This window comes from Archocentrus centrarchus, chromosome 1, assembly GCF_007364275.1.
Source record: "Archocentrus centrarchus isolate MPI-CPG fArcCen1 chromosome 1, fArcCen1, whole genome shotgun sequence".
Lineage (NCBI taxonomy): Eukaryota > Metazoa > Chordata > Actinopteri > Cichliformes > Cichlidae > Archocentrus > Archocentrus centrarchus.
This window is the reverse complement of record NC_044346.1, coordinates 12,888,964-12,912,068: the sequence shown is the minus strand read 5'-3', so window position 1 is coordinate 12,912,068 and position 23,105 is coordinate 12,888,964. Positions and strand designations below refer to the sequence as shown.

The 23,105-nt window shown below is 39.8% G+C and overlaps 1 protein-coding gene across 1 annotated transcript in view; it reads left to right on the top strand.

Moving 5' to 3' along the window:
• The window catches only part of tll1 (tolloid-like 1), a 65,529-nt gene that overhangs the window by 26,533 nt on the left and 15,891 nt on the right, over positions 1-23,105 (top strand). The window contains exons 5-17 of the mRNA XM_030736076.1: positions 793-966; positions 1,062-1,179; positions 3,595-3,773; positions 4,356-4,461; positions 6,739-6,863; positions 10,586-10,701; positions 10,959-11,061; positions 11,529-11,645; positions 11,886-12,031; positions 12,479-12,674; positions 12,799-12,924; positions 16,237-16,397; positions 16,511-16,691. Coding sequence (XP_030591936.1) covers positions 793-966; positions 1,062-1,179; positions 3,595-3,773; positions 4,356-4,461; positions 6,739-6,863; positions 10,586-10,701; positions 10,959-11,061; positions 11,529-11,645; positions 11,886-12,031; positions 12,479-12,674; positions 12,799-12,924; positions 16,237-16,397; positions 16,511-16,691 — 1,848 coding nt within the window. The remainder of the gene's footprint in view (positions 1-792; positions 967-1,061; positions 1,180-3,594; positions 3,774-4,355; positions 4,462-6,738; positions 6,864-10,585; positions 10,702-10,958; positions 11,062-11,528; positions 11,646-11,885; positions 12,032-12,478; positions 12,675-12,798; positions 12,925-16,236; positions 16,398-16,510; positions 16,692-23,105) is intronic.

Genomic DNA, 23,105 nt, shown 5'->3' with positions numbered 1-23,105 from the left:
ATGCCATGTTTTGTAGTTCATCTGAGGTAGTTTTTCACAGGACTGCGTAGAGTGCTCTGAAACTTTATTTTTCACATGACTGTAACTACACTATAAACTGTTATAAAAGCCCACTCATGCAAAACAAAGTCACACAACAGGTTTTTCTACAAAAAGCACCCAACAGTCACATCATAGAAAGTACGACAGGCAGGTTTCCTTGTTAGAAAAGTGCCTTTTCCTTCAGTGAATCCTCATACAGCTTGCCCATCTTTCTGGGATGTTTTTAAATTGAGATTTCATCAAACACCAAATGTCTGTCTAGCTGTTTAGTCAAATGAAATGTTTCACAGTGAGGAAATCAGAGACACCAGAAGCACATCCAGACACTGATTAAACTAGAGACTGTCCCCATTACAATTTAACTTGTTTTAAGTGCTTCCAAGTGTTGATAGACCTGACAAAGCTGCACCACAACCTTTGTTTTACACAGTGACATCTACCACCGCTGAAAGTGTGCTGTAGCTTTTTTTTTTTAGGATTTGACTCATTCAGCATACGTTATAAATTTCTTTAAATGAAATGTTCAATAAAAAGCTGCACTACATTAGCAGAACTATTTCTGTTTGAGTTTTATTACTCTCTGACTTGACAACAAACTGTGAAAGGTCAGATATAATAAGAAGCAGCATCAGTCATTACTGTGGAAGCACATTTATGACCTGATATTTATTAAAAAAATTGCTGGAGCATTTATTAGGTTTGAACACAACACACAATTAATTGTGGTTGTCCCCCTCACCACTCTATTAGACTATCTCCCCAAGAATGACAGCAAGGGAGCTGCCAGTCCAAAGAGCCAACCTGGGAATGGTGGGAAGAATGGAAAGTTTGTGAAGAGTCGTATTCCTCGAGCAGCCACTTCCCGAGCTGAGAGGATATGGCCTGGAGGAGTCATTCCCTACGTCATAGGAGGAAACTTCACTGGTAAGCAACTCCGCTGGACGGCTGCCCGCTCAGCAGTAAAACACACACTGATGTGTGATTGTGTAAAAGGAGGATGTAAAATTTGTGTGTTTTAGGCAGTCAGAGGGCCATGTTCAAGCAGGCCATGCGCCACTGGGAGAAACAGACGTGCGTAACTTTCATTGAGAAGACAGATGAAGAAAGCTACATAGTCTTCACCTACAGACCCTGCGGGTGAGTTTGGAGCGTGTGTGTTTGTGATTGTGTGTGTACCTAGAGTTCACTAGTGACCTTGTCACACGGAGAGACGATGTGGTCACTCAACAATGGCTCTACTTTCCTTCCTGTCCTGCTCCTGTTTCCCCATCCCACCAATCACAGCGCTTGGCTTAAGTGTTTGTATGTTCATGCGTTTTTTTTTTTTTGTTCATATTCTGCAGAAGTGCATTGTTCTGTCGAGTGGCAGCACGGTGGGTCAGAGTGTGTTTGTACAGCGGTGACACTTCACTGACTGGATGGGAGGTTTTAGGGTGCCTGAGATCAGGACATTTATCGTTCCGAGACTGTGTTGTGCACATGGTTGAAAGAGTAGGATATCCAGCTCCAACTGTGAATTTGCAGAGTTAGTGTTAAAAAAATGACCTAGCAGTGATTCTTATTAAACAAGCATTAAAAAAGCAAAAATGCAGAACGCTCACTGGTTCCAGCTTCTGCTTATACGAGGAAATGTTTTGCAGATACAACCATTTGATCTTTTGACTTGGAGTAACTAAAAAAAAAATCAATTGTGTCTTTGGGATCAGGGATTTTCAACATTTATAGATTTTTTTTTTTAACTTGTGTAGTGTTCTCCTAACAATACACAAGTTTACACTAACAGTATATAGACCTATTAAAGACTATAAGTTATATAGATACATAGTTACATAGTATACACAGATTATTATTAACGCTCATCATCTGGTTATTGTGGTTATTTTGAAACATTATCTAATTTAACTTCACTTGGACATTAAAGCTGCATGTATAGATTCACCAGTCAAATTTGATAAATAATACTTAAAGGCCCAGCTTCCCATACACGGATTATGTCTAATCCTGGACTAAATTTTTTATTGACTTTTTCCTTTTAGTCTAGGACCATGCTTAATCCATGAACGGGAAACCAGCTGAAAAATGTTTGCCTAAGGGTAAGGCTTTAAAAAGCATTTTTCCCCTCTTTGAAGTTACGCTTGGACCAGCGTTGCTGCTGTTGAGGAATTCAGTTCAGGATTCTTTGAGTGTTGCGTCTCTCATAATATTTCTTTTACTTTTCATTTGGTTTTCCCTTTTGGTTTTAGTTAGCTATAAAACCCTTGATCACCACGGTAGTGTCACATCTTGCAATACTTTTTATTCTATGTATTTTTTTTATTTATTTTTTTTTATGGCTGCAGAATTAAACACAATCACATACTTATTTGCAGACTCTGTCATATTTGGTGTCGTTGGAAATGTTCTTGTTAACAGACTGTGGGATCAAACCTCACGCACTAAAATGTGTTCATGGCATCGTGAATCAAAAGTACTGAAACACATTAAATGGGAGATTTAATGGGAGATATTAAATTCCCATTTTAGAGTAATTCTAATTTATATGTGAAGTTCTTGGATGGTTTATAGTCTAAAGAAGGAATTTAACTTGTTGGTTTTCTTTGTTTTTTATTAAAAAAAGTAAAAGACAGCTTTATAATTTTCCAATAGGACTCTAAAAAAGACATTGCATTTTGACATCTCCACTCATGCAGCCACAAGCATCACTTCAAACCTTAGTAAGGAAACGATTTATAGAATTACAATGTTGGTTCTTTGTTCCCACAATAATATTTCTTGCCTGATGAAGCTCAAAATGTTGCGCATGGATGAGTTTGAATAAGTTGACTTCTAAATGTAAAACCAGCAGCTGCTGACATGAGGAAAATATCTGTGTGTTAACTGATGATGCCTTGCCTTCTGTTCTGTGATTGGTTGGCTTCATTAGGCACTTTAAGCCGATCTCTAAATACCCTGCAGCTTGGCTGTGCAGTGTGGATGTGTATTAATGAAACAAAAACAAAAATGCAATATTTAACCACAGTACATTTAAATCTGTTATGTGTGTTTGTGTGAATTTACTTATGGTTAAAAGGGAAACTGCAAGAAAAAAAAAATAGAAAGAGAGAGACTCTATCTACTCCAGTGACTCCTGATCCTTACCGTGCAATCAGCTCACTGGATAACTTTAATCAGATTTGTTAGCTTGGCACGGCTGTCTCTGCTAACCAGAAAAAGAGAATGAAAGTGTGTGTGTGTGTGTGTGTGTGTGTGTGTTCTGAGTAGCGATATGTGAACTTTCACAGCATATTCACATTCAGTTATGAAACCGCAGCATTATCAGAGTGTTTTATGTACCTAAATCCTGCTGCTTTTCCTCTTGTGGCTGTAGTAGAGGCCAGGAAATCCTGAAAAGAAGTGTGTGTGTGTATTTGTGTGTGTGTGTGTGTGTGTGTGTGTGTGTGTGTGTATTGTTAATTGAGCAGAACAGTGCAGATGCTTATTTCCACTGCCAACTGTGTAGTAAACACCGTCCACCCATCTCCCTGCTATCAACTTCCTACTAATCCTCATTAGGTGTTGTTCCTATGTGGGTCGTCGTGGCAACGGGCCCCAGGCCATCTCCATAGGAAAGAACTGTGACAAGTTTGGCATTGTGGTGCATGAACTGGGGCACGTCATTGGCTTCTGGCATGAGCACACGCGGCCCGACCGTGACGATCACGTGACGATTATCCGGGATAACATCCAACCAGGTGAGACCTATAATTAGACACCTGTGGTCTCTGCTGGGATCAATTCAGGTTGTTTCTAGCCACAGACAAACAACAACGTTTATAGGCCGAGTGTGTGCGTTTCCAAATTCACGCTCATGTCTGACTGAGTGAGTGTGAATGAGCCTTTTAATGACTGTGAAGTCACCTGGACTGCTTTCACCACTGTCTGTCACTTCTGCTCAAACACACCTCTCTGCACTACTGTGTAATCTGACAGGTGTGAAATCAAATCGCATAGCAGGACATCAGACCTGACCCACGGTTTTATTTAGAAGCATGTCAGAGCTTTCACCAACTTTGCTCTACTGGATTTTAAGTATTTCAACAAAAGCCCTAAAAAGGCCCTTTCTGTTCAGACTGAGGCATTTTATGATGCTTTGTGCGGGCTGTCTTTGTAAACAACAGATTTGTTTGTGCACTTATGGAAGCACACTAAGTGGTTACAGTCTGAATGTTGATGTGTGATAAAACTAAACCTTCTCATGCTGCTGCATCTGCATGTGTTCAAATATTTGTGTGTATGTGCGTGTGTCTGTGTGTGTGTGGTTTTCTGGTTCCCAGGCCAGGAATATAATTTCCTCAAGATGGAGCCAGGGGAGGTAAACTCTCTTGGGGAGCCATATGATTTTGATAGCATCATGCACTACGCCAGAAACACCTTCTCACGGTAAGCTGTGGATTGAGTTTTAAAGATCACGATATACCAAGTTTGATTTTTATTAACATTAAAGTCTGCTCTGTAATTTTGTGAAATCACAACATTGATAGTTTTCCAAGTGTTTTCTGGGTTGTTGTCATTGTTGTTACTTTTGGTTTATTCAGCTTGGCTCCATTCTGTATTTTCCTGTGGAAACATCAGGTGTACACAGTCCTGTAAATTATCATTGTTGAGCTATGCATAAATTAAACACTCTACCAGATTCTTACACAGTAACACAACAAGAAACACCATGAATCAGAGCAGGCATGATCAACTTTTTTGGGTATCCTACCCACCTGTCAAAAGCATAATCATATAATCTCTACATAACATCAGGAGAATCAGGTTGAGACATTGTCCAAAGTTAATATTTCTCACATGCAACACACAGCAGGAAATAATTCTCACTACCATAAATGCTCCATTTGATTCAGGAGAGCGGTGTGCAGGTGGCAGGGCACCGAGTGCTAGCTTTGAAGTCACCTGTCAGTTACTTGCACAGTTCTTAGATCTGTTCAGCTGGGCATCAGACATACACTATACTGCCAAAAGTATTCGCTAGTCTGCCTTCACATGCATATGAACTCGAGTGACATCCTGTTCTTAATCCATAGGGTTTAATATGATGTTGGCCCACCCTTTGCAGCTATAACAGCTTCAGCTCTTCTGGGAAGGCTTTCCACAAGGTTTGGGAGTGTGTTTATGGGAATTGTTGACCATTCTTCCAGAAGTGCATTTGTGAGGTCAGACACTGATGTTGGATGAGAAGGCCTGGCTCACAGTTTCCACTCTAATTCATCCCAACGATGTTCTGTCAGGTTGAGGTCAGGACTCTGTGCAGGCCAGTCAGCTTCTTCCACACCAAACTGGCTCATCCATGTCTTTATGGACTTTGCTTTGTGCACTGGTGTGCAGTCATGTTGGGAGCATGGTATGCTGAAACATTAAGAGTTCCTTTGACTGGAACTAAGGGGTCAAGCCCAACTCCTGAAAAACAACCCCACACCATAATCCCCCCTCACCAAACTTTACATTTGGCACAATGCAGTCAGACAAGTACTGTTTTCCTGGCAACCACCAAACCCAGACTCATCCATCGGATTGCCTGATGGAGAAGTGTGAGTCGTCACTCGAGAGAACACGTCTCCACTGCTCCAGAGTCCAGTGGCAGCGTGCTTTACACCACTGCATCTGATGCTTTGCATTGCACTTGGTGATGTAAGGCTTGGATGCAGCTGCTCAGCCATGGATACCCATTCCATGAAGCTCTCTACACACTGTTCTTGAGCTAATATGAAGGCCACATGAAGTTTGGAGGTCTGTAGTGGCTGACTCTGCAGAAAGTTGGTCATCTGCTGGAGACCAACAGACCATCTGGAAAGTCAGCATCTGCTGACCCCACTCAGTGAGTGAATACTTTTGGCAATATAATGTACTTTGCACTAGTCAGGCTAAAGCTTGTTTAATGTCAAGTCTGACTGCTGTGCACGTTTACACTGTAACATTGTAGCAACACCTCCTACTGGCATTTGGAAAAGTTCAGGGCTACAGTGCGTTTAGCTAGAGACTTAAACATGGCTGGTAATATTTCATGAGATATTTTACAAAAAAAAATTGAGAGGTACAGAAAAAAAAACCATTTGTAACTATAACCATAAAATTAGAGATGCTGAACTAATGGTTCAATTAGATAACTGGTTATAGTAAAAAAAAAAAAACTATTACCTGTTATCACCGCTTAGTGAAATACATTGTGTAGTTCATGTTTGTTTTTGTTAAGCAACCTAAAAAATTACAAACTCATGAGAAAAGGTTGTGTTTTTTGCATTTGAAGCACATTTGTGGCCACCTACAGTTACTTTAACTGAAATTGGATGTGTTTGCATGATGCAATAAAACTGATGGAAGGTTTTCAGAATAAAGGAATCTTTTCCTATTTCTTTATACATCTGCATCATTTAAAATGGTGAAGAAAGTTTGGATTTGGCAGAGAAAACTGTCATGGGTTCACTTTACATTTTTTCCATCTGAGGATGTTTTTTAATCTGCGCCATACCCGCTTATATAAGCCCTCCCATTCTCCAGTCAGCTCCAATGCACATGTCAGAGAAAACACAGAACTGCAGCGGTGGGGTGATCAGTGTTTGCATGGAGGTCACTTTTCCATACAGTTTGATTGTTCTTTAATTTTATTTATGTGTTCCAGTGCCATGTTTAATGCTGGCTCTTTTCCCTTCCCTGAAGTGGGATGTTCCTCGACACCATCCTTCCATCTAGAGATGAAAATGGGGTCCGGCCTGCTATTGGCCAGCGGACTAGGCTCAGTAAAGGAGACATTGCACAGGCAAGGAAGCTGTATAGATGTCCAGGTACAGATGCTTTTACTTTCAGTCAGCAGTGTGTGTGTGTTTGTGTGCGTCAGTGAATGTGAGTGTCGTCGTCATTGCTCGTACACAAAAAAATGACCTCTGTTTATCTACTTGTATCTTTGGCATAAGATTGGCCCGGCCCTCCAGTCCCCAGGGTCTGGAGATGAAAATGAGTAATCTGTTTTTTCCATGTTTTCGGGATCTTTTTCTCAAGCACACAAACACGCGCAAGTTCTCTTTCTTACACTCATTTCAAGTGCACACCCGTGCTGTTCTGGCATTCCTCTGGTCCCGAGTGAGTCGCTCTAATGTAATCTGGATTTGTTCTCACTATGAAGTGCAGTGGTGTCACAAAGGTTTATAGTTGCAAATGATGCCATTACTTTGGGCCACACACAGTGACACACAAACACACAGTTACATCCCCAAGTCTATGAGGTGTCAAACAATTCAGCCAGCTAACGTCAAACTCGTCACTCGGGCCTACTTAAGACGTGTGAGATCTGACCAGTATGCATACCAGCAGTTTACACAGAACCGCAATGGATGGTGGTGGTCATTGGATTTAAGTGTGGCATTCTCACAAACTGACATGACTTGTGCATGAATGCTACACATGATTTAGTGCAACATATGCCACACCTATGTGTGCATGTCTCATTTACTGATACACAGCACTTCAACACAGCCCATGTTACAGTTTAAAAGACATCTAATGTTATAGGTCAGCATTGCAGGAGAAGCACGTCATATTCAGCAGCAAACATCTACAAGTCTAACTGAGAATTTACTGTTTAACAGCTAAAGGCTGAAATTTGTTTGTCGCTTCCAGCTGTTTGAAGGAGTCTTTCCTCTGAGTTTATTAAATACCCAAAGCTTCGTAAAGCAGCAAGATCACTGAGTGTCTCTAAAGTGAGAGAGTCAGCACTACAGACAGAAGATCTGCTCTGGTTTCATTGTGAAAATACAACAAGATTTACTGGTAACTAATATATTCTTTAATGATCCTGTTTAAGTACTTATAGATAGCTATTAAACTAGATACAGTTTGTTTATGTGGGACTTGCAGCTGCTCACCAAAGTTCAGTGATGTATTGGCAAACTTTAGCCATAGCCATGAAGTGAAGTCATTGTGGGGTATTTGGCTGAAACACTGAACACTTCACACAAGATTAGCTCTCACTGGTGTGATCTACTGAACACGAGACACAGTATATTAAATAATATATTTAAATAAAGCCACAGTCTTTTTGTACTGGAGTATGCATTCTGTTGTTGTCGTGCATAAAGTCTTGATCCAACCTTCATTTATTTATATTTGCTTCCAATGAGCCAGACTTTCTTGCCATTTTTAATTAAATACTTCTCCATACTTTCCAAAGGTCTTTTCATTTTTTTTTCTTTAGACATCGGCTGCTTTTTCACTCATTTTCAGTCCAGTCATTTTACCTGACCATTTTCAGAAGAAACTTTTTTTGCCTGTTAATCCACTTAACACTGATTTATGAATTATTCAAGCATTAATAAAGGCACCTAACAGCTTAGCAAAAAAACTATTTTAAATTTAGGCATTTTTCTAACATCAGCATGTTGCAAAAACACATACCTTGTTCCTATTTCTTTATTTGAATCTACAAAAAGATTTTGTTTGACAGACATAAAATAGAAGGAAATAGGAAAAAATCCACAGAGGACCTGGGAGATGCATCATTCAGTTCATCCTTCTACTGTTCACTGAAGCCTCATCAGAAATGGTCTCAGTTGAAGGGTGGCTGTCAAGAGCCATGCTTACAGAAGGGAAACAGGGAGAAAAGGCTGAGGGATAACAAATTACACAGGAACTGGACTGAAAATCAGTGGCAACAGGTCTGATGGAGTGATGAGTACAAATTTGAACTTTACAGTTCAAATCATCATCAGTATGTTCGGAGGAGGTCATAAGAGAGGTACAACAATGAGTGTCTATAGCCATCTGTAAAATGGCTCTGTCGTGGTTTGGGACTGCATTTCAATCTGTGGCACTGGGATCTTGTCAAAATTGATGGAATTGTGAACAGAAAAGTACCTCCAGATTTGGATCCATGCAATACCATCTGAAAAGAGTTTGATTAGCAGCGGCTTAATTTTTCAGCACGACAATGATACCAAACAATGCAGTAAAAGCATACCTGGAAAAACACACAATGGAAAACTATCAGTCAAGGATTGGCCTCCCCCGAAGCCCGGACCTCAACATTATTGAAGCAGTGTGGGATCATCTTCACAGAGAATGGAACAAAAGGCAGCCAACATCCAAAGAAGAGCTTGGAATGTCCTTCTGGCTTTCTGTGGTTCATGTTCACTTTGGTACACACCATGATACCAAACAGCACAGTGATTACTTTTCATCCTTTAAATAGGCAGACTGACAGATTACAAGTTAGAAGACACCTGTGATGCTAGTTACAAGATACGCCTCAGTTTAAGATGTCCCTGTGGTCAACTTATTTTCAATCTTTTCTAAGGGTACCATCGTTTTTGTCCAGGTCATTATTTATTTATTTTTTTTAATAATTCTGTTGAACCAGAATTCAAAAGCAATGTCTGATTTTCATTGGGTAATTTTTAGTACATTTTTTATTTATTATTACTTTTGCCAGTTTCAAATGATTTCATTGACCATGGTTTGTTTTTCTCTCTTTAATGGAAGTGTCAACATGTTTGTCCATGTCTGTAAATGTACAATCTCTTGCCTTATTTACTGTATCACCATATATTTCTGCACATTTCAATAAATTGCTACACCTATTTCCCATTTTCCCAGCTAAATATAAAGAAATTATAGGTGGTGGCTCAAGACTTTTGCACTGCACACACACACACACACACACACACACACACACACACACACACACACACACACACACATATATATATATTCTAGATAATGAGTGAGACTGTGTTAGTGGTTCCCAGCTGGAAATAGATACAACTTCAACCTTATAAGGTCATATTTGACTGATACCATATTCACTGACAGATGAACAGAGCCCCAGGGCATTGTGAGGGGGGGGTGAACAGCATGCATGATGGGATTGGAGGGGCACATTTGGCTAACCTCCTTTTGAGAGACAGCGACAGCATTAAGCTCAAGATGACGGATAAAGAGAGAAATACTGAACGATTTTCCCATTTAGCTCTGTTCTTTTTTTTTTTTTTTAAAAGTAATGAATTAAAAGTATGAAATTTCTGTTCCGTTACAGTAAATGACTTTACTACTGGGGAATGTTTGATTCTGCTAAATGGTGTAGGGGCTTCATGACTGAGGTTGGACCTCACATGCACACTGATGCACAAAGGAACAAAAATGTAGCCTCCTACATGCAAAACCGAGACAAGCCAAAAGCAACATGAAACATGAGTGTTTCTAAATCAGAAATACGTGTCTAACAGTTTCCATATGGATGCATCTGATAATATGAACATAAATGGCACAAAAGCAGAGCATGTTTGATGCTATTGTTTGGAATAAATACCCTGTAATATATTTACTTTGGTGAAATGGAAATTAAAACATGAATTTTGTGCAGGTTGAGACTAATAATAAATATGAGAGCCATGTGTTCTTTAGTAATATACTGATCATAAGTCATCAGCGGGCAGCTGAAAGGATTACACACAAGAGCAGGACTTACCACAAAAATGTAACTCCATCTGTGTGTGTGCGTGTGTGTGTATTGCAGCATGCGGAGAGACGCTCCAAGAGTCAACGGGCAACTTCTCATCTCCTGGTTACCCCAACGGATACCCTTCATACACACACTGTGTCTGGAGAATATCTGTTACACCTGGAGAAAAGGTGCACACATACACACATGCACGCACACACACTCAGTAGCACCCTACTGTGCAGTGAATGTGCATGCAAAGCCAATAAAAAATAAATAACCTCTGGTAGAGAGACTGTATATTGATTAAGTCTTAACACACAGGTACTCCACTCTTCCCGTGCTCTCACTCCCTTTATCTTCAATGAACAGATCTGTACTAAACTTCTTGCAGTAAATGTGTTGTTGTTGCTGTTGCTGCTTTTTCATATTTTTGCTCCATCACCAGATTGTTCTGAACTTCACCACCATGGATCTGTATAAAAGCAGTCTGTGCTGGTATGACTACATTGAAGTTCGAGATGGCTACTGGAGGAAAGCTCCTCTGCTTGGTAAGATCAAGAGGAAGTGAGGAGGCAAACTGACTACCTTCAAATTAATTATTTTATTATTTCTTGACTAAGTTAACGAGTGATTGCACCCCTATTTTTTTAGCTTGTGATAGTTCGCTTTTCCACCATTCCACTGAGCTTTTAAAACTTCACGGTTAAGATGTAGAAGCTATTTTTTTCTAAAGTGGCAAATTTGAATGATCTTGAATGCCTGTGAGTGCAGTGACTGTAAGGCTATGTTAGGATTGACAACTACACTAATTGCGTAAATCACAAAATCTGCGCTGACACAGATACTGGTGCTAGAAATACCAGAGAGAAATCCTGCAGTGATCCTACTGAAGTGAGTGAGGATGCTGCAAACACGTGCAAGATGCGATGCTGTAACAGTGTCGTGTTGTCGGCTGTGCTTCAAGAACTGGACAACACAACTTAAAGGATTTGTTTTTTGTGCGTGTGTTTCACAGGCAGGTTTTGCGGAGATAAAGTTCCCGATGTCTTGATTTCAACTGATAGCAGAATGTGGATTGAGTTCCGCAGCAGCAGCAACTGGGTAGGAAAAGGCTTCGCTGCCATTTACGAAGGTAACGCCTTCATTCACACAAACTAAAAAAATTAAAGCGTTAATATACTTGAATCCAAAAGACTGAATAATTACTGTAAATAATAATTTCAGCCTCTGAATTTGATGACTTTTTGTGTTCTGTGACTTCTCTTGGGGCTTTCATTATTCATAGTGTACACAGACTGTGTTTCAAGTGCCTTTAGTCAGTGCTGCTGATGCATATCCAACCTCTGTCTCTCTCTCCTCGTCCCCTGTGCAGCTATCTGTGGAGGGGAAATCACCAAAGACTCAGGGCAGATTCAGTCTCCCAATTATCCTGATGACTACAGACCCTCCAAAGAGTGTGTGTGGAGGATTGCTGTATCTGAGGGATACAACGTTGGGCTCAGCTTCCAGGCCTTTGAGGTGACTCACTCTGTGTGTGTGTTTCTGCGTGCATTTATGTGTATCCCGTGCTTGTGCTTAGGAATGTCTGGGTCAAATTTCACGCTTGTAGAACTGCTAGGAAGTTAATAAATGTAGTGGTGCATGCGTGTGTGTGTGTGTGTGTGTGTGTGTGTGTGTGTGTGTGTGTGTGTGTGTGTGTGTGTGTGTGTGTGTGTGTGTGTGTGTGAGACTGTGCAGACACACAGTAGGCAGTGGGGGATTAGTTTTGTAGTTTGAACACTGTTAAAATGTCAGTTTGCTGAATGACTCAATCTGACTTCACATCCGTGAGGTCAAAGTTCGTGTTTTCAGTGAGGCTCAGATTAAGAAAGAAAAACGAGTTACAATGCAGGAAGACAATTAGTGCGAGCTGTGATTTGATGTTTCGCGTATCTCACTGTTTTTTGTGCGTACCTGTTGGTGTAGATTGAGAGGCATGACAGCTGTGCTTACGACTACCTGGAAGTTCGGGACGGCCCGCTCGAAACGAGCCCTCTGATTGGGCGATTCTGTGGCTACGACAAACCCGAAGATGTGCGCTCTACCTCACACACGCTGTGGATGAAGTTTGTGTCAGATGGGACTGTAAACAAGGCCGGGTTTGCTGCAAACTTTTTCAAAGGTGTGTGTGTGTGTGTGTGAGAGACTATGAGAAAGAGAGAAAGTGTGCGCCAGTTGATTGTGTTTTCACAAAGCATTTGTTATGTCCTCTGACGTGTTTTTTCTTTTTTTTTTTTTTTTTTTAGAGGATGATGAGTGTGCCAAGCCAGACAATGGTGGATGTGAACAGAGGTGTGTAAACACTCTCGGCAGCTTCAAGTGTGCCTGTGACCCAGGTTATGAACTAGCCCCTGACAAGAAGAGCTGTGAAGGTAACAGTGTATGTGTGTCAGGCATGCTGCATTCCTGTTTCTATGTGCATTCCTGTGTATTGTGTTTCTGTAGGATGTGAATCTTACTCGGCAAAATAAACTAAAAAACATCCGAACAGTCTCCGTCAACAGGAAAAAAAACATCTTTCTGACTCATAGCCACATGGTTCGTTTTTCCAATGCCGCAAATGCTGTGAAGGCCCTTTAATCCCGTAAAATTACTCTGTAATGAGCCACATATTGAAACAAATGAGTAAACCACTTCTGAGACATAGAGAAATTAAAGCTATTCTAGTGAAATTAAATTGATGCTTTTCAGTATTTCTTCAGGGGAGTAGTAGCCACATTTTTTTTTATATACATTTGCTTCATGCAGTTTTGATTTATATCCCTCTAACACTGAGCCTGGTGGTCAGAAGACAGTCAGGAGAGTCTCAGAAGTGTGCAGGTGTTTTGTGAGTACACTATAACATTATCTACTTGGGTGAGTGCAAACAGATGGACAGTGTCACACATCATCTGGGTGCATTGCTTAGATACCTGCTAATTAGTGCGAACACATAAATTAAGTACAACACTACTTGGATTTTCTCTGAAAAAAATGGAGCACAGACTTCTCGGCCAGGCTGTTAGCAGTATGATTCTCACAGCAAGCTCTATTATTTTTTATCTAATTCCCTTGAAAATATTCCAACACGTGCCAACACCACAAACATAGCTGAGCGGTCCAGTACAGAGGCTTAAATTAGCTGAGAGAGAGTCAATCAAACTTCCCCTGCCCCTAATAACACATGACTTTTACCCTTAATACAATTTAAAGGACTGAGTTACAAAATCACAGTTGTGTTTAAGGGCAAATTAGCTTTAGAGACCACAAACATTTTTCTTTTTTATCAGGATGTAAACATGTTTATTTCTGCAGTAAAGTTTTAACACTGAAGTCTGTGGAGACCTACCTGCATTTGTGTACTTTGGTATTTAAAGTGGCTTTATGATTTATTGCTAATACAGTGAGTAACACACATGAAAGCGCTTCCTCTTATAATTTGCTGGTCAGTTGTCTGAGAGAGCACAGTGAATTCCATCATCTTTTCTGTGGTTTATATGTTAACTAGCAAAGATGAAGCAAAACATCCTTTCAGTTTTTGAAGTAACTAAAAATGTAAAAGTTTACACTGTTATAGTAAAAAAAAACCAAATGGCAATATATCTGTCTGACACCAGACCTATGCTCCCCTTGGGTTAGCTAGCTAACAGGTTAGGCATTCTCAATATAACATTAATGATGCTGATATAACATTGTTGCTGCTACCTTATAATTAAGTTACATCAATACCATATTTCCTCTAATAGTGATTGGCTTTTTATTTAGCTCAAAAGATAGCCTGCCATTTTAAAATTTCCCATTGTGAAGTTGCTCGAAACTTTATTGGCTTTATTGGCTTTATTTAAATATATTATTTGGTAATAAAACATAATATAATACAGTTATATAATGGGCATGAATGTCATGGTAATTTTTTTAATTATTATTTTCTTTGAACAGTTTAAAAAAAAAACACACACACACAAGAATTGGGTGCACAAATTTGAATTTATTTTATTTTGGATTTTCTCTAATTCAATCAAGATCAAAACTATACATACAGGCTCATATATACACATACACCACTGCTAAAATCTCTTAGCAAGTTGCACCTTGACCAGATATTTTTGGTAGCCATTGGCAAGCTTCTGGCATAAATCTGGCTGGATACTTCACCACTCTTCTTGGCAGAAGTGGTAGAGTTAATTCAGTCTGGTTGGTTTCCTGCATTGGACCTGGCTTTTAAGTGTAGTCTACAAATTTTCAATAGGGTAGAAGTTGGACATTTGGAAAGACCATTCCAGAAGCTTAATGTTAGCCTGCTTCATCCATTCCAAAACCAGTTTTGATGTGTGTTTGGGATCATTGTCCTGTTGGAACACCCATTTGTGTCCAGGTTTCAACTGTCTTCAACTGTCTATATGATGTAAAGTTGAAGAATTTGGATGCAGTCTTCCTTTTTCATTATTTCATCTACTTGCAATGTACGAATACCACTGGCAGCAAAACAGCCCCAGAGCATGATGCTACCACCATCATGCTTCACAGTTTGTACAGTGTTATTAGGTTTGAAAGCCTCACCTTTACTCCTCCAAACATACATGTTGTCATTGTGGCCAAATAGCTCAATCTTTGTTTCGTCTGACCATAAAACTTCTCTCAAGAATGCATTTAGCTTGTCCATGTGGGCTGCTGCAAATTTCAGTTGAGCTTGAAGGTGTCAGTCTCGGAGCAAAGGCTTCTTTCTTGGTCCACACCCTATCAGTCCATGACACTGGTGTTCCAGCAGTTTCCAGTTCACGGCAGGCTTGAGTCTTGGCGGTTTGCTGGGTTGTTCCTGATCAGCCTAACCAGTTTCCTCTCACCTGAAGGTGACAGTTTGCATCTTCTTCCAGACCTTTGAAAAATGGTGACATATCCATATAACTTGTTTGTTTGAACTGACGATCTTGGCATCTGCAGTTGTTTAGAAATAGCTCCAAGACATTTTCCCAACCTGTGTAAATCTACACTTCTCTTTCTTAGATCTTCACTGAGTTCCTTGGACTTTCCCATTGTTCGTTGTATTGTTCAGTCCAATAAGTGCTGTCAAACAAATCCTTTTTATGCTGGGAAAGAGAAACTACCAGGTGTAGTCAATTATGATCATTACCGAGAAATTAATAGGTCTTGACCTTGTGAAGTTAAAAGACACTGTAAAGCCTTCAGTACCACTTATTAAAAGATTTAAGGGTATGTATACATTTGAGCCTGTGTGGATTAGAGAAAATCCAATACCAATTCAAACTTGTGCACCCAACTCTTGTGTTTTAAATCGCCTTGAGGCGACTGTTTGTTGTGATTTGGCGTTAGATAAATAAAATTGAATTGAATTGAAAAAAGTCATTAAAGATGTATGCTGTACATTCATTCCACCCTGGAAAAAAGAACAGTTAAAAGAAATCATTAAAAGACCCAAATTACCATGACATTCGTGCACATGATGAGTGGATGGAAACTTCTGACCACAACTGTACATGTAATGATTCAGCTATTGTGGTTGTCTTTTTGCAAGCAGCATTTCTCCACAAGTGTAAATGTAACCGCAGCCCAAAGTTATTATAATAACTCTCTGTTCTGCGCTCTGTTCATTTCAACTCACAAATGTTGCTCTCTAATGAAAAAAGCTGAATGAGGCTGAATGTATTTGTGCATATGCTGAACTGTTTACACCTGTGCGTTTACAGCTGCATGTGGCGGCCTCCTATCTAAGTTAAATGGGACCATTAGCACTCCTGGTTGGCCTAAAGAATACCCACCCAACAAAAACTGTGTGTGGCAGGTGGTTGCACCCACTCAGTATCGCATCTCCATGCAGTTTGAAGCCTTCGAGCTGGAGGGCAACGAGGTGAGTGTGTCTCTGCATCTGTATGCAACATGCCAATCAGAGAAAAAGGAAGCAGCTAAAAATAGCAGCCATCTCATGGATATTTGTTATAAGAAACTTGCTTGTTTCTTTAGGTGTGTAAATACGACTATGTGGAGGTGCGGAGTGGCCTCTCATCCGACTCTAAGCTGCATGGTAAATACTGTGGTACCGAGGTCCCTGAGGTCATAACCTCTCAGTACAACAACATGAGGATTGAGTTCAAGTCGGACAACACCGTTTCTAAGAAAGGCTTTAAAGCTCACTTCTTCTCAGGTAAAACACATGTGTGACTCAGTGTGTGTAAGATTATGTGTCTCAGACTTGTTTTTAATTGGAACATCTTCAGATGAGATGGACACAGGAGAAATGGATTATGGTGCAGGGGTGGTTTGCGGTATTTCATGCTCGGCACCACTGGAATGCAGTCGACCTGCCAGAAACTCATGCTGAACACTGATCCTCCCCTTCTGCAAACTTTTTAACCTTTGAAGTTTGAAGGAGTTTCAGTGTTTAGACTAACGAGACGTATTCTTAATGTGAGATGCACACACAGGAGAAATAACAGGGGCTAGTCAGAAGTATCCATTTATAGTGCTAAACTTTGCCAGTGGCAGACCACATATCTAGTGCACTCACCAGAAAATTTGAATTCCATGATTTGTTTAGATTGAACAAGTAAAACACTTGTTTAGAAAAAGATTGTTTTCATGGTAAAATTAGTTAGTGCTAGTGAGCTTCTGGTGTCAGAGTCATCACACTTCTCCTGATATCTAAGCCATCACTGACTCCACTTTTAAGTAGTTTAAGTAGCAGTGTAATTTCAATTTCAGTGAATTCATTTGAGGTTGTTTTTGCATGGTTTAGTATTTGGTGAAATGTTCATATGTATGCATAGCTGTCTGCATATCTGTCTATTTTTTTCATGCTGTCTCCACCTGCGCTCTGGCCTCCTGCACCCACGCTGCTCTCTGCCCTCTCTCCCTCAGACAGACTGGCACAGTGTCAGGAGCGTATGTTTGTGTTTGAGTCGTGCCAGGACATAAAGCACGTCAGTTCAGCTCGTGATCATGTCGGCACCAAGCTGGCAATCTCATCAAAGGTCAGAGGTAACATGACCTTGCAATCGGGATCTCTGATTGGCTCTGGTCTACATATGAGGGAATGGATGGATCCTACTTTACTGATGTGGATCATTTCTTAATCCATTCTCCTCCAGAAGGAAACGTCCTGTGGCCCAGTTTCTTACTAATTATTGATATTGGTTGGTATTAAATTCATGCATCAGTGGCATAAAATTTCAATATATGAAGTTCCAAGATGATATATTCTACAACTTTCTTCCATCCACATTAATGTTCCTAACCAAGCTTTAAATGAAAACCTCAAAAAAGTAGTAAGTAAATAAGAGTAATGAACCATAATGGAATAATAAGTAATGACTGTGTTTTAATTGCTTTATGTCACACATTGTTTGCATCATAGTTAATACAGAACAATTCATGAAGAAAGAGGTGAGTTAGATCAATTTGCAGATTCTAAAATATTCAACAAACTATTTACTGTTTAGTGAAGAAAAGTAATACATGCTGCTTGCCCCCCAAAAAAGTCACTACCTGGGTTTTATTTAGCAAATTGAGACTTCCACTGGATAATTACTGCAGTGATTAATATGTTTTGGCTGGCAACAGCTTATTTAATCATAACTAATTCAGTGAGAAGCTTCTCATTTCTTAAACAACCATGTTAGAAGACATAGGCTGTGGTTGGGAAAAAGATGTTACTCTGTTTCAGAAGGATCAGAAGGGTTACTGATCTGCATCAGGCAAAGTAAACAACTAAGGTAAAAACAACCATTGAAGCTACTAAAAGAGAAGAAGAAGAAGAAGAAGAAACAGCCTTTATTGTCCCACAGAGGGGAAATTTGGGTGTAACAGCAGCCGCAGTTATTATAAATATAAGTAAAAATATAATAATTCACACTAAGAAAAGAATATAAATATATATAAAATCAACAAACAATATTAACCTTAATACTACTAATAATAACACTATATACAATGTACATGATGTGCCTGTGTGTTGAACCTTAACAGGCCGGACTATTTACAGTATATTATATATTATCCTACATTGTGTAGGCTATTGTGGTTTTTGTTGGGAGCAGTGATGGTTATAAAGTCTTACAGCTGCTGGGAGGAAGGATCTGCGGTAACGCTCCTTTGTGCATTTAAAACATCATAAAACTGGGTTAACATATTATTAATATCTGGAAGGATAATGGAGAACCACCATCTTTGAGGAAAAAAGTCCAGAAAAAAAGAATGATTGTGATCAGAGATTGCTTAAATGTTTGGTGAAATCAAATGACAAAAACATCAACAGTAGAACTCACAGTTGTAGTCTGTTAAAAAAAAAAAAATTGGCTCCTAAACCTAATAACTGGTTGTGCCACCTTTGGCAGCAAGAACTGCAATCAAGCATTTGCGATAATTGGCAGTGAATCTTTCAAATCACTGTGGAGGAATTTTGGCCCACTCTTCTTTGCAGAATTGTTTTAATTCAGTCACATTGGAGGGTTTTGAGCATGAACGGCCTGTTTAAGATTATGCCAAAGCGTCTCAATAGAATTTAAGTTCAGACTTTGACTAGACCACTCCAAAACCTTCATTTTGTTTTTTCGAGCCATTCAGAGCTGGACATGTGTTCTGGATCATTGTCCCGATGAGTAACCCAAATGTTCTTCAGCTTCAGAGCACAAACTGATGGTTGGACCTTCTCCTTCAGGATTTTCTGGTAAAGAGCAGAATTCATAGTTCCATCAGTTACAGCAAGTCTTCCAGGTCCTGAAGCAGCAAAGCAGCCCCAGACCATCATACTACCACCATCATGTTTGACTGCTGCTCTGATATTCTTTATATGAAAGGCTGTTAGTTTTACAGCAGATGTAACGGGACTCAAACCTTCTAAAAAGTTTAGCTTTTGTCTCATCAGTCCACAGAATATTTTCCCGAAGGTCAAATGTGAGATGAGACTTTGTGTTCTTTTTGGTCAGCAGTGTTTTCTCCTTTGAGCTCTCCCATGGATGCCACTTTTGTCCAGTCTCTTTCTTATTCTTGAATCATGAACTCTGACCTTAACTGAAGCAAGTGAGGCCTGCAGTTCTTTAGATGTTGTCCTGGGTTCTTCTGTGACCTCCTGGATGAGTCGTTGATGCGCTCTTGGAGTGATTTTGGTGTATCGGCCACACCTGGGAAGGTTCACTGTTCCAAGTTTTCTCCATTTGTGGATAAAAGCTCTCACTGTGGTTCACTGGAGTCCCAAAGACTTAGAAATGGCTTGTAACCCTTTCCAGACTGATGGATGTCAACGACTTTATTTCTCAGCTGTTCTTGAGCTTCTTTAGATCGTGGCATTGCTTTTTGAGGTCTTTTGGCCTGCTTCACTTTGTCAGACAGGTTCTGTTTGAGTGATTTCTTGATGTAGCAGGTCTGGCAGTAATCAGGCCTGGGTGTGGTTGGTGAAATTGAACTCAAAAAATTAATTCATGATTTAACAACAGGGGCAGTTACTTTTTCAAAAAGGGCTGCTTTTTCCCCTTAAATTAAATCATCATTTAAAAGCTGCATTTTGGATTTACTCACATTATCTTTGCCTAATATTAAAATGTATTTGATGATCTGAAACGTGTGACAAATATGAAAAATAAAATCAAGAATGGGGCAAATACTTTTTCACTGCACTGTTTCCACATGCACACACATGTGAAGAGAACTCAAGAGAAGAAAGCCACTTATCAGTGAGGCTAATTGGAAAAAAAAACTGGCAATGGGAAAACGTAATGTGGTCTGAAGGGTCCAGATTTACCCTGTTCTAGAATGAATGAAGTGAAGCTTCCATCATGCCTAAAGCGTACTGTACAAGCCTTTGGTGTAGCTTTTCCTGTTGGCATGAGCATATTCTAAGATCACAATGCCACGATTCATCTGGCTCAAATTGTGAAAAAGCGGTTCAGGGAGCACGAGACATCGTTTTCACGCTTGGATTGGCAGCCACAGAGTGCAGAACTTAATCCCATTAAGAATCTTTGGGATGTGCTGGAGAAGACTCTCAGGGTCTCCCATCATCAATACGGGATCTTCGAGAAAAATTACTCTAACTCTAGATGGAAAAAATGTAACATTACCAAAACTTATGTGTGCCATCATCAAAACTAATATTAGAGTGTATAACTTTTTTGGGGGTCAGGCAGCGTACACGATGTGCACCAATTTACATTAAACTGACTTTTGAAAAAAAAAAATGCAGTTTTTATATTGTCCAAGATGTTTCAGTGATGTTACCACAATTTGTTTTAATAAATCCAGGCCATGATTATGTTACGCATTTTGCTTAGTGTACCAAAAAATGGAAGATTTGGGAACCTGCAGTGTTTAAGCAGCAGCTTCCTTCTCTGCCTTCTGTCATTACACTGATGTATATTCTATATATATCACTGGAATCATGTCAAACTAAATCACCAAATATGCATCTTAGATTGGAAACAGTACATGATGCATTCTTTTTTTTTTTAATTTACCTGCAGACTCAAAGACGGTCATAAATAGTATGAAATTGGGACACAGCCCGGTTTTCAACTAAAACTACAACAAATGTTCCCTGCTTGCTGTTGCAGGGAGGAATTTGTTGGATGTTAAGACCCAGGTTTCTCTTCTTTTTTTTTTTTACGCTAATATTTACTGCAAAGTAACTAAAAGAGAAAATCAGCTCAGTTTCAACTTCAGAGGAAGTAAAGCTGTTACAGTAACTGCATTCAACTAACCTGCAGGACAACTTTAACACACAGTTAAACAGTTCAGTGGGGCAGGCTTGTAAAGGGAAATTACTCAGATACAAATAATGTGTGTATTTGTGTGTTCAAAGCTGCTGTGCGGCTCAGTTACTGTCAGAAGCTTCCAGGGATAGCTTTTGGTTGGTGAACAGCCAGCAGCTTTAGGGAGGTCCCTTCAGCCTCTCACATACTACTAATCTGTGTGTGTGTGTGTGGGTGTGTGTGTGTGTGTGCGTGCGTGCGTGCGTGCGTGTGGACATTTTGTGCTTGACCTGAAGACAGCTACAATGAACACTGTGTAGCATCAACCGCAAAGCTCCTTAGCCTGTGATAGGGTGAGACTGAGCCCACAATAGCACTGTAATACCACAGCAGACACAGACAAACACACACACGGAGAAAGAGAGAGGGCGAGAGAAGGATTTAGTGGTTTCATTAAAAGCAGATCTAGTTTAATTCACAAGCTCCTACGTTGAAGTGAGACTCGGCGTCTGTGTCTAATCTCACATCTCTTTATAAGAATCTGTTTCTCTCTCACAGTCACAAACACACTGTGCTCCCACACTCTCCCCGTACGTCCTCTGTCTTCCTGTGCGGTCTTCGATCCATCCCCACCTCTTCTGCCTCTTTCTGTCTCTATGCTTAACGTGGCAGCCTCAAACAGTGCGAGTCTTCCGTCTCCACCCGTTGTTCGACCTCACTAAAGAACTTTGTTATCACCCAGCCCTTCCTGTGGTGAATCCAAATGGTTAGAGGACACCGCAAATTGAATATGAGGGAGAGAAAATGATTGAGAAGTGAGTTTTTTATTTGTTTGTTTTTTTGTTTTTTCAGCCTTTAACCTGCTGCTGGATCAATTTTCTCAATATCTGTGCAGTCAAACATCTTACTATAATGCAAGAAATCTCTGTGTGTTTACCTGCGAGCTCGTCTTACATGATCATGAATTGTGCAGCTGAAATTGGCATCTTAGACCCCTGAAGGTTTTCGTCTATGCTCAATATTTTAACATCATCACATTGGTATTTACCAGCAGGTTAAAATGACCCATTTGTATGTTTCTTTGCACCTATAACACCTTATTAAGGCATTGTATCCTTTACATTTCACAATAACATCTCATTTATATCAGCAAAACTTGAATTATGCATAATATATTACGACATTATTACATTGCCTAGCAACCACATAACAATGGACTAAAACCACAGACCAATACTGTAGCATAGGCATGCACTAGGTGGTCAGGATTCTCAAAAGATTCCAAAGATACCACATTTTTCAGTCTGAATTTTGAGGTATTGAATATTCAATGATAAAACACATTTTTAGAATTTTTTTTTTTTTTTTTTTCAGCCACATATCTGATATCATGGAGTCAGTGCAACCAACATATAACTTCAATAAAGAGATAGAAAAAGAGATAAAATAAGCTAAATATTAAGTACTTTATATCCTGTTTATCCTGCAGTACAGTACTGTGGGGAGACATGAATACGCAGGCGCAGAGGTTCCAAACGTGAAGACAGAATTAAGTTCTCGTTCTGACCAATTCCCTGCACAGCTGATCTGAAAACTGCTGTTATGGTCAGAAGAGTGTGACTTGATGTATTTTGAGAACCCTAATGCATACTCAGGAGATGATGCAAAACTAAAAGTGAGCCTCACTAAGCTGATTTCAGAAAACTAAAAGGCAAACTAACAATTCAACTAGAGAAACACATTGGAGACAAACTACAGCTAGAGCAGTGAACAGTAAAGCTAAAAGGGGCACAAACCACTGTAGAAAAAGATGATGTGAGGGACAAAGGCAAGCAGCTCTGCTGTGGAACTGCCACAGTGGACAAGGACAATCTGAC